Source organism: Mixophyes fleayi, chromosome 11 (assembly GCF_038048845.1).
Source record: "Mixophyes fleayi isolate aMixFle1 chromosome 11, aMixFle1.hap1, whole genome shotgun sequence".
NCBI lineage: Eukaryota > Metazoa > Chordata > Amphibia > Anura > Limnodynastidae > Mixophyes > Mixophyes fleayi.
The window spans coordinates 6,394,069-6,405,302 of NC_134412.1; the positions used below are offsets into that span (position 1 = coordinate 6,394,069).

The window sequence follows — 11,234 nt, forward strand, 5'->3', positions numbered from 1 at the left end:
TGCCCCTTTGAAGCTTACAGTCTAAATACCCCACCAATTATAAAAAAAACACCTGGGGGTAAATGTATCAAGCTGAGAGTTTTCCGGCGGGTTTGAAAAGTGAAGATGTTGCCTATAGCAACCAATCAGGTTCAGCGATCATTTTGTAGAATGTACTAAATAAATGACAGCTAGAATCTGATTGGTTTTTCCAACCTGCCGGAAAACTCTCAGCTTGATACATTTACCCCCTGGAGTATTAAATAGTATCTCAGGTATGTGGAGCAGGTTCCCTGAAAATGATTTCAGGGATTTCCCAGGGCACATCAACGTGTACAGGCATAGGGAATTTCCAATAAGAGTCTGAAGGCATCACAGGATGCTATGAGCACAAGAACATAAAGAAACACGCTCCTGTATGGTAATACCTTGGGTCCCGATACCAAGATGATGGAGCCCTGAAGGAATCAGCTGTTGAAGAGAGCAGCAGCAGAAGCTAAATAAAACTAATTAAAACCTTCTTATGCCCTCTTCATCCACTTAATCTATTTAAAATATAACACGTTTGTAGCAAAACGGACCCCTGCCAAGTGATAAATGATTATCTTTTTATTTCACTAACCCTTTCCCCTATACATGTAAACAAGTTGGGACTCAAATTTGTACATTGGCAAAACGTCTGTGGTGGCGGGAGGGGGGGCAAATTTAAAATGTGCTGATAGATTTGGAATTGGAAGGGGAGGTGTACTAACTGAACTCTAAATTGCAGTGCAAAAATAAAGCTGTCCAGTATTTGTGTGCTACATGCAAGAACAGCCATCATTGTCCCTGCATACAAACAAATAAATAATTGCTTATAAACCTCTTACAATGCAACATAGTTTGCCCATGAGCATTTTTCCCCTTTTTATGTTCTGCTCATAGCTCTAAATCAGGTCCTGTGTGTGTATTCATCATCATCACCATTTATTTATATAGCGCCACTAATTGCGCAGCGCTGTACATAGAACTCATTCACATCGGTCCCTGCCCCCATTGGAGCTTACAGTCTAAATTTTCTAACACACACATAGAGAGAGACTAGGGTCAATTTGATAGCAGCCAATTAACCCACCAGTATGTTTTTGGAGTGTTGAAGGAAACCGGAGCACCCGGAGGAAACCCACACAAACACGAGGAGAACATACAAACTCCACACAGATAAGGGCATGGTCGGGAACTGAACTCATGAACCCAGTGCTGTGAGTCATAAGTGCTAACCACTGAGCCACCATGGAGATGTCTGATGTTGGTTACTATTTAGACACTTTTTGAGTACAGTAAATATACTGCAACAGCAGCTGTTGAGTATCAGGAATATTATTCAGAAATTCAGAAATAAAGACAGTTATTAAAGAATGGTTTATGTCTCAGGACACTTACCCTCACTACACCAATTTCAGACCTGACGCCAGTGATATTATACCCATAGACCTGGATGTTGACTGACTTAAGGTACGACACAAGAGATGTACCTCTGTTTTCATTCACAGTCTCAACATTAAAGAATGGAAGGTCAAGATCGGGGCTGCAGGTCTTCGCCATGGTATATGAGCAGGTCCCTTGGAAGTCATAATTCTTGCCATCAAAAGTGTGGTAATGAGGATCCCCCCATGCCCAGCACATGGCCTCTGAGTTTGCTTGACATATGGCTTTGCCATGATCAATTTTACAGACTTCCTTCTTCTTGCAGTTGACGAGGCTACACGAGGGTCGAGAAGATCCTACATAATTGACAGAAATATAACAAAGATGCAAATGCTTTTTTTCATGGCAACAGTACAAATTGCAAGGATATTAAATAAAGGATGGCTATGATGATTGGAACACCAAATCTATCTATCTATCTATCTATCTATCTATCTATCTATCTATCTATCTCATATCTATCTCCTATCTATCTATCTATCTATCTATCTAACTATCTATATATCTACCTATCTATCTATCTATCTATCTATCTATCTATATATCTATCTATCTATCTATCTATCTATCTCATATATCAGACTAGTCAAACTCGCGGCCCACGGGCAGCATGCGAGCCAAATATATATTTTTTTCTGCCCAGCCAGTGTCCAGAAAAAGAAAATACTTATCTTATGCGGCGCTCTTCTCCCCTTCTCCCTTCGCACTGAATATTGGACGTGATGTCAGAAGAAGAAAAGAAAACAAAGAAGAAAAGAAAACAGAGGAGAAGAAAGAAGGCAATAGAAAGGTAAGTGAAGGTAAGCAATAGCAGCATGAAGGGCGCAATGTGAAACAGGGGAGACAGATGAAGGGGAGCAAAGCAGCATGAAGGGCGCAATGTGAAACAGGGGAGACAGATGAAGGGGAGCAAATCAGCATGAAGGGCGCAGTGTGAAACAGGGGAGACAGATGAAGGGGAGCAAAGCAGCATGAAGGGTGCAATGTGAAACAGGGGAGACAGATGAAGGGGAGCAAAGCAGCATGAAGGGTGCAATGTGAAACAGGGGAGACAGATGAAGGGGAGCAAAGCAGCATGAAGGGCGCAATGTGAAACAGGGGAGACAGATGAAGGGGAGCAAAGCAGCATGAAGGGTGCAATGTGAAACAGGGGAGACAGATGAAGGGGAGCAAATCAGCATGAAGGGCGCAGTGTGAAACAGGGGAGACAGATGAAGGGGAGCAAAGCAGCATGAAGGGTGCAATGTGAAACAGGGGAGACAGATGAAGGGGAGCAAATCAGCATGAAGGGCGCAGTGTGAAACAGGGGAGACAGATGAAGGGGAGCAAAGCAGCATGAAGGGCGCAATGTCAAACAGGGGAGACAGATGAAGGGGAGCAGATCAGCATGAAGGGCGCAATGTCAAACAGGGGAGACAGATGAAGGGGAGCAAAGCAACATGAAGGGTGCAGTGTGAAACAGGGGAGACAGATGAAGGGGAGCAAAGCAGCATGAAGGGTGCAATGTGAAACAGGGGAGACAGATGAAGGGGAGCAAATCAGCATGAAGGGCGCAGTGTGAAACAGGGGAGACAGATGAAGGGGAGCAAAGCAGCATGAAGGGCGCAGTGTGAAACAGGGGAGACAGATGAAGGGGAGCAAATCAGCATGAAGGGCGCAGTGTGAAACAGGGGAGACAGATGAAGGGGAGCAAAGCAGCATGAAGGGCGCAATGTGAAACAGGGGAGACAGATGAAGGGGAGCAAAGCAGCATGAAGGGTGCAATGTGAAACAGGGGAGACAGATGAAGGGGAGCAAATCAGCATGAAGGGCGCAGTGTGAAACAGGGGAGACAGATGAAGGGGAGCAAAGCAGCATGAAGGGCGCAGTGTGAAACAGGGGAGACAGATGAAGGGGAGCAAATCAGCATGAAGGGCGCAGTGTGAAACAGGGGAGACAGATGAAGGGGAGCAAAGCAGCATGAAGGGTGCAATGTGAAACAGGGGAGACAGATGAAGGGGAGCAAATCAGCATGAAGGGCGCAGTGTGAAACAGGGGAGACAGATGAAGGGGAGCAAATCAGCATGAAGGGCGCAGTGTGAAACAGGGGAGACAGATGAAGGGGAGCAAAGCAGCATGAAGGGCGCAATGTGAAACAGGGGAGACAAGTAAAGGGGAGTAAAAGCAACATGGAGGGCACAGTGTCAAGCATCGGGAAGAAAACATTAAACTTGTTGTTTCTTAATAATACACTTTTCAAAATTGCATATGATTTATTTTTTAGTGGCCCACACAATTTTAGACTTTGATTATTTGGCCCAATTGGGGTTTTGAGTTTGACATGCCTGTCATATATATATATAAGGGAGGGCTAGCAAATTATAACTTTTCATCCTATGTTTTAGAACCTGGTACCTTCCTCACACTTTGGGATTGTCACCTTACGGGTTCATAACAAAAAGACTCACATTTCTTGCAGCTGATAATATAAATATAATTTAATGTGTTTAAAAAATTGTATAATTCATTTCTGAGCATCTGTATTTCTTTTACTTGATCTACAGTGTGCACACAAAGCATCTCTTAGCTACACATATCCAAGTCAACCCACATACAGTCACAGACCTGTTCTACTTGCTAAAGATGACCCAAGAGTACTTACCAGCAATACAGACAGCTGATTCCGCATAAGAACTTGCTTTAGAGATCCCCCTTACGGTGAGACTAAAGGGGCTTTTTTTACTTTCAAATATATAGGGTTTTAAGTTTGATGTCAGTGGCAACTCCCCCCAAGAATACTTAGTTCCTGAAATGATCTTCCAGCTGATGCCCTGCAATGGGGCTTTATCCACGGTTATGTCCCCCAAAGCAGCTGTTTCTGCCACCACAATGACTTCATTGCTGAAGTCGTCTGGACCAACCGTTTTGAATGACGTGCAGAAAGATGTGACATCTGAGACAGTCATAAGAGTTGTGTCATAATCTATGGCACCTTTGTTACCCCCAGTACCGTAAAACATCACTTGAATCCCTTCATTTGAATCGATAAAGAGGGGATAATTTGCTTTAAGCTCAATTTCTAAAACATCTCCCGCGTTAAGTTTTGTGCTCTTAGTCAATGACCCATCTTGATAAGTCACTTGTGTGTTTTGGGTGGCAGCTGTTACGTATACTAGGTCGTACTTGTTCTGGAACGAAACCGTTGGTATAAAGTATGTAGTTCCCCAAATAAAAACAGGCTGCAGTTGCTCATACACATGATTACACTTGGCGAACTTCAAGGAGCACGTGTGGCCACTCAGAACCGCCACTGGTTTGGTCGACACGACCCTGGAGCCACTCAGATCATCATTGCTCTGGAATTGTATCACTTCATAGGCTTCAAGACTAAAAGTGAACTTGCTCCCTTTGCCATAATTCTTGCTCTGATAGGTCAATGTTCCAGTAGGGTAGATAGTTACTGATGTAGGCTCTTTTGTATTTATAGCAAACTCCTTGAAGGATCCATCAGGTGGAGTAAAAATATAATACTCCATTCCCAATTCCTAAAAAATATATGTAAAATAGAGTGAGAACACAGATACAAAAAAATTGCCATTTAAGTTTGGTATTTTATATAAAACCATTGTCGATAAAGATGACCACATACAAGCCTATCCTGCACCTTGGCTTGATAATTCAGCCACATGGTCCTATACGCTTTGGACACACAAGTGGGGTTCAAAGGTAGACAAGTCCTGGATACACAATGTTTGGGCCAAACTGGACACACACATGGTATAAGTCAATATATAAACAGATTATCATAAGGGAAAGATTTAATAAACCTTCTAAAAAATAAATAAAATGGAGGTGTTGCCCGCAGCAACCATTTAGATTCTAGCTATCATTTTCTAGACTATACTAGATAAATGATCGATAAAATCTGGTTTCTATGGGCAATACCTAAACTTCCTTTTTAGAATAGTTTAGTGAATCTACCAGAGAGTGTCTTAGTAATGCAAGTGGATAAAAATTGATAGGGGTGACTTTACATATATATTATGTATATTTCAGCCTACAAAATGTCTTTCTGGACTGTGTTTAGATGCACTTCAGTGATGGCTGAAGATTATATGTGTGTGGTAAATTACACTGTTTATTTGAAAGTGTACCACCTACCTATCTATCAGAAAATCTACATTTTCTATTCTCCCAACCCAGGGCTAGTTAAATACCTAACAAAAATAGACCTTTTATCACATCCTATACTGTAGTTATTATTTTTAAGAGATGCCTTTTGACTTTACAACTAGCTTTCTATCTATATTGAAGCTCAGACCACATATTGCAATCTTAGAATAATGAATACAGTTCTAGACTTTTTTTTACAAAGTCTATGTATAAGTACTGGTTCTTATTGTTTTGAATTTGGTATTTGATTAAAACGATAAAAATGTACATTACTAAATAAACTTTCTTGAAACTTTACGCTAAATAAAGCCATTTCCCTTCCACTGACTTATTTGCTGTATCAGAAAGGTTTTGCTGTAGGTATGATGGGTACATTGATATCTTGAATCCATTTCAGGAGCTAAATTTCGCAGGGCTCCAGGTTATTATATGATGAATGATAGAAATTATACAGGGTGCTTTAACATCAGATTTCTCTTTTATCTTTCTCTACTACTATTTTTGTTTCATCATCTAACTGCAAGAGTTTAAATGTTTGCTGTTTAGATCTGATTTACAGTTTTATTTTAAGGTTACCACATTATTTGTGACTTTTACTTTTTCATGAACAAAAATCTAACATATGTTTGCCCAAAAACAGATGTTCTCAACGTAACGCTTCCTGTTGGGTAAGGAGCAGTGTTATAGGGTAGGACTGGATTTAAAAACATCAAGAGCTGTAAAAGTAAATATCTTGGTTTTTATTACCCATTATGACTCATTTTCACACTTAATAGCAAAACAAAATGTAGTTTGTTTATTCAATGAAAAGTCAAACAATGGGACTGTATGCCAAATGAGTTTGATCACAGTAGATTGGCTCATGTCTGTTTTTCCATTTAAAATGTTGTGGCCTGGATCTCAGGTACGGATGGCTTCTATTTGAGAATAATAATGTATCTGTCTAAATAGCATGGCGACAATACATTATCTAACTTATGTCAAACAATCCTCTATGTGGGTGTGGTGCGACAAGAGGTACCGTTTGCAATCAGTTCCTGATCTCAGAGTTTGCTTTAAATAATGGCTCTCCATAGGTATAATGAATGGCTTAGACATGGGGTCAACAACATTCTGTCAGTGGGGGAAAAACGTTTACATAATATATTATTGTTCTCGAAATATGAAGTGTTTCCTTTTTTTCATCTGAAGTTCTAAACAAAATAGAATAGTAATTGCAGACTAATTAACTATAATATATCATCTTGGCTCATGAGACACCATATGAAGTGATTCCAACCTTCATTAACCATGGTTGGTTCATGAAGGTTGTTTGCTCAAACCACCTCAACCGGAAAGGGGGGCAATTATTTAAATAAATACTGTAGTCAAATCATATGGAGTGATGCGCCTAGTTCTTAGATCTCATGTGTCAAACATTAGTGCTTATCGTTTCAACCCAAACCAAATAAACAAAATTTAATTCAACATGGGAGAGGAGAGACATATTCTGGTACAGAAATCTAGTTTAATATACATGTATATGGTACAAGTATTTTTGTGGAGGATGATTCATTCAAATGTTCATAAACAACTGAATAATAAAGATCTTAAATCTGTATATAAAGATCTGAAATAGGAAACAGTAAAAAAATAGATTGATTCATCTCCCACTAATAGCACACCATTGAGAAGATAATTTAAAAAGAAAAAAAATCTTAAATTAAGCTGGGTAGACACGACAGAAAATTTCTCGCGATGAGATAGATGTAATGATTTTACCAACGACTGAAAGTCCCGATGAGCATGTAGATTCATGTGTACACACCTACATGATTTACCTTCACATCTGTCATCTTCACCTGACATAACCCTCTGCTGAAAACATTGTGGCTCTGTACGCTCTACAGATATCTGTCTACGCTGCTGGTCGGGAGAGTGTACACACTTCTATGCCAGACATTGTTCCATCGTTGACCGTGGTTATTAGGAAATTTATAGATTCAACACAAGCGATACAATGTGCTTTGGTAGGATGAAAAAGGATTGTGGGAACGTACACACTAATGCAATATTGGACCTAACAGTCGTTTATCGTGTGGTCGGTACCACAGGAGAAAAACCTGTATTGTGTACCCAGCTTTAGACTTTATTAGATGTGATACTTACCGACACTGGGTATAGAGACGCACTCTCCGAACTTTGTTCCTTCGAGTTTATGGAAACAACTGATACTGGGTTATCGGAGGTCACAATCACAGAAAACGGTGAACGTTCAGAATCTCTTACTGCTATTCCTTGCGGAAGTACAACAGTAGTTTCTTCGAGTTTATCTAATTTCAACTCCTTTCGGAATGAATGCTTGTTGATCTTGATGGCGACAGTGGTGGAGTCAGACATGGCGGTGATGGACAGTTTGAGCGCAGAGCCAGCTATGTTATTATTGTAGTTCTCCATGAAAGCTGTTATAAACTCCGTTCCTGGGACCCCAGCTGAGCAGAGGGCTGTTTAAAAGCAGAGAATAAGGTCAAAATAAATAAAATGATAGGGAAAGCTTTCAAATCAACTCTCTCTTTATTTCTTTACACGGTTAAAATTAGATCTGCTATTTTTACCCACATTGTATTATGTACTTCGCATTGATTTGAGAAATCACTAAGGTAAAAAGATTGTATCTGCTCTTGAATTTAAACGACATGTCAGGAACGTCTTTGAAAGTATGACAAATTGTCTACTTACTCCACCAAACACGTCAAGGTCGAGTGAATTAATGTAAGTAAAGTACAATGGTCTTTAAGATATCATAAAAATCTTAAAGATGGTTAAATATGGCTTCTAACAGCGCCTATTAAACAAACAAAGTGTGAAGAAAAGCAAAACACCCATGAAAGCATAAAGAATTAAAGCGTACAATTGTGTAATAAATCTTTCATGTAGAATCCTCAAATATTTCAAATGTTACATAACATATACTGGAATCAGTTACTAATACATTGGTCTACTGGATTTTTAGCTGTCAAATGTAATGCTCTTTGAATTTTAATATTTCTACTTTTAGACATGAAATACATGTTTTAGCATTTTATTATTTGCATTTACATTAATGCATTATATGGTATATGGAGGATGCTCTCAGTCTCTCTTCTTCTCTCTCCTCTTCCTTTCCTACTCTTAGGGGTATATTTACTAGGGTGTGGTTCCGACCAACCGACGATTCTCTGCGCTTTGACATAAAAAAAATTATGCGAAAATGAGCGAGAATTGGCTATTCCTCTCAACCACCACTTAGTAACTATATCCCTTAATGTCTTAGTCTCCTCACACGTCTTTTTGAGAGGTTTTAGTTTTTCTTCTAAAATACTGCTCATTTAACCTTACTTGTGGCTTAAATTACTCACGAAGGTGAGGGGATTTTGGACTATGTGGTAGTTTATTAAACCCCTCCATGTAGCATGGAAACACCACTAAACATTTGGTCAATGGATTAAAAGAAGAATATTGATAAAATTCAGCAGAACATTTCAATATGTTCAATCAATTTAGCCCTCTTAGTTTCATTCATTCTTCAAGGTTGGGGATATATTCATACAATGTGCTACACTTTCCACAATAGCATACAATTACGTACCACAATATTTCCAGAGCTACACTACTTATGTATTTGAGACAAATGTGTTTACATGTAGGCCCAGTGAATTTCAAGATGCAGACCCCCTTTCCAGTCCATGGAACTGCCCCCCATAAACGGTCAAAGTCGAAAGTATAGGACAAGGACTGGTTTTGACCTTTGCCTTTGACCACATACAAAATTTAAGTTCTTTTGCAGGAAGAAAAGTGTGCACTTACCTGGAAAACAGAGAACAGAGAATCCCTCCCCAAATATCCACCCCTGCAGGCTCATTTAAATAAACCCATCCTATAAGATAAAATCTTGTTTTGCATGTTTGTTAATGACCCTCAGATATACTCACTGTATGCCAGGCATAGCAGAAAGAGGCAGGGTAGAGTCTGAGAACACCCCATTGCTAGAAAGAGGAGAAAAAAAATCATTAGTCCGTTATCTCTTATTGAATAGCCTTTATTATTATTATCTTTTATTTACATGGCGCCACAAAGGCTCCGCAGTGCCGTATATAGAGCAAGGGTAAACAGGAACGGCATACAAGGCAGTACAAAAAATAGAAACACAGTGTAATTATAACCGAGAACAGGTGACCAGGGCAAAGAGGGCTTATAACTAAGTAAAACAAGCCTTATAAATAACTAGTTGTAAAGAACAGAGTTTTTCATGAAGCTCAATCATTTAGACCTGTAGTAAGAGATATATCACACAAGCATCTTTTAAGTACAAATTATGATTTCAAAAACTATGCAAATTCCGTAATTGGTTTTGCACTCGGTAAAAGTAATTTGAAGAAGTAAATACAAGCAGATTTATTAAAAGGAGATGACGGACATTCACAAATATATGTAAAATCTACAGGATCGTGTGAGATTTATAGGGTGCATTTTGTGAGGGGAGTTTTTTTTTTTTTTTGCACACACGTCAGATTTAATATCAGCGGAGGAAAATGTACAGATCGATATATGTCTCATAGCAATTTTTGTCCTCCCAACCAGAAATGTTGTCCTTAGCCACTCTTAATCCAAAATTTAAACCTATTTGTTTTGGGAGATTCATAGTCTGAGGAAGAGGAAGAGAGAGTGGTAGAGAGAGAGAAAAAGGGGAGAAAGAGGAAGATGGGGAGAAATAAAGGGGGAGAGAGAGAGAGAGAGAAAGGGGGAGAGAGGAAGACAGGGAGTGAGAGAGTGGGAGAGAGAGAGAGAGAGAGAGAGTGAGATAGAGAGAAGAGGGAGAGAGAGGGAGAAAGAGGGAGAGAGAGAGAGGGGGAAGAAGAGGAGAGAGAGAGAGAGTGAGAGAGAGTAAGAGAGATAGACAGATAGTAAGACGGAGAGAGAGGAAGAGAGAGAGAGAGAAAGAGGGGAGAGAGAGAGAGAGAGAGGAAGACAGAGAGAGAAAGGGGGTAGATAGAGAGTGGGAGAGATAGAGAGAGAGGGAGAGAGAGAAAGGGGTAGAGGGAGAGTGGGAAATAGAGAGAAAGAGGGAGAGAGAGGGGGAAGAAGAGAAGAGAAAGCGAGTGAAAGTGAGAGAAAGAGAGAGAGAATAAGAGAGAGGAAGAGGGAGCAAGGGGGACGTAGAGTAGAGAGAGAGGGTGAGTGAAAGAGAGAGAAAGAGAGAGAGAGAGAGAGGAAGGAGAGAAAGAGACAGAGAGAGACAGAGAGAGAGGGAGAGAAAGAAAGTAGAAGAGAGAAAGAATGTGATAGAGAGAGAGAGAAAGAAAGTGAGATGAAGTAATGAAGAGAGATTTACAGAGAGTGATAGAGAGAGAGGCGGATGATAAGGGGATTAGACAGATGTCTTCTTATGTTTGTTTTTCTTGTGCTGTTTCAAAAGCCCAGCAGATTTTTCGGAAGTACTAAGCTTCACTGTATTCTGTCCCTTTAGCTCTAAAAAATATATATTTTTAGTTTTAAATCAATAAAACACTTAGAGCCTGATGCAATTTGGCAGCAAAATGGTCGTAATTTATGCTTTTTTTTAAAAAGAGTACCGAAATCTATAAGATGAATCGCATATAAGCGTAAATGCACCTGTA

At 39.8% G+C, this 11,234-nt stretch overlaps 1 protein-coding gene across 1 annotated transcript in view; it reads right to left on the reverse strand.

Moving 5' to 3' along the window:
* Positions 1 to 9,598, reverse strand: part of LOC142107573 (IgGFc-binding protein-like) — a 34,118-nt gene extending 24,520 nt beyond the window's left edge. Inside the window, exons 1-4 of the mRNA XM_075191073.1 lie at positions 9,549 to 9,598; positions 7,747 to 8,081; positions 4,088 to 4,970; positions 1,402 to 1,742 (exon numbers count right to left, since the gene is read on the reverse strand). Coding sequence (XP_075047174.1) covers positions 1,402 to 1,742; positions 4,088 to 4,970; positions 7,747 to 8,034 — 1,512 coding nt within the window. The 5' untranslated portion in view covers positions 8,035 to 8,081; positions 9,549 to 9,598. The remainder of the gene's footprint in view (positions 1 to 1,401; positions 1,743 to 4,087; positions 4,971 to 7,746; positions 8,082 to 9,548) is intronic.
* Positions 9,599 to 11,234: the final 1,636 nt, after the last annotated feature.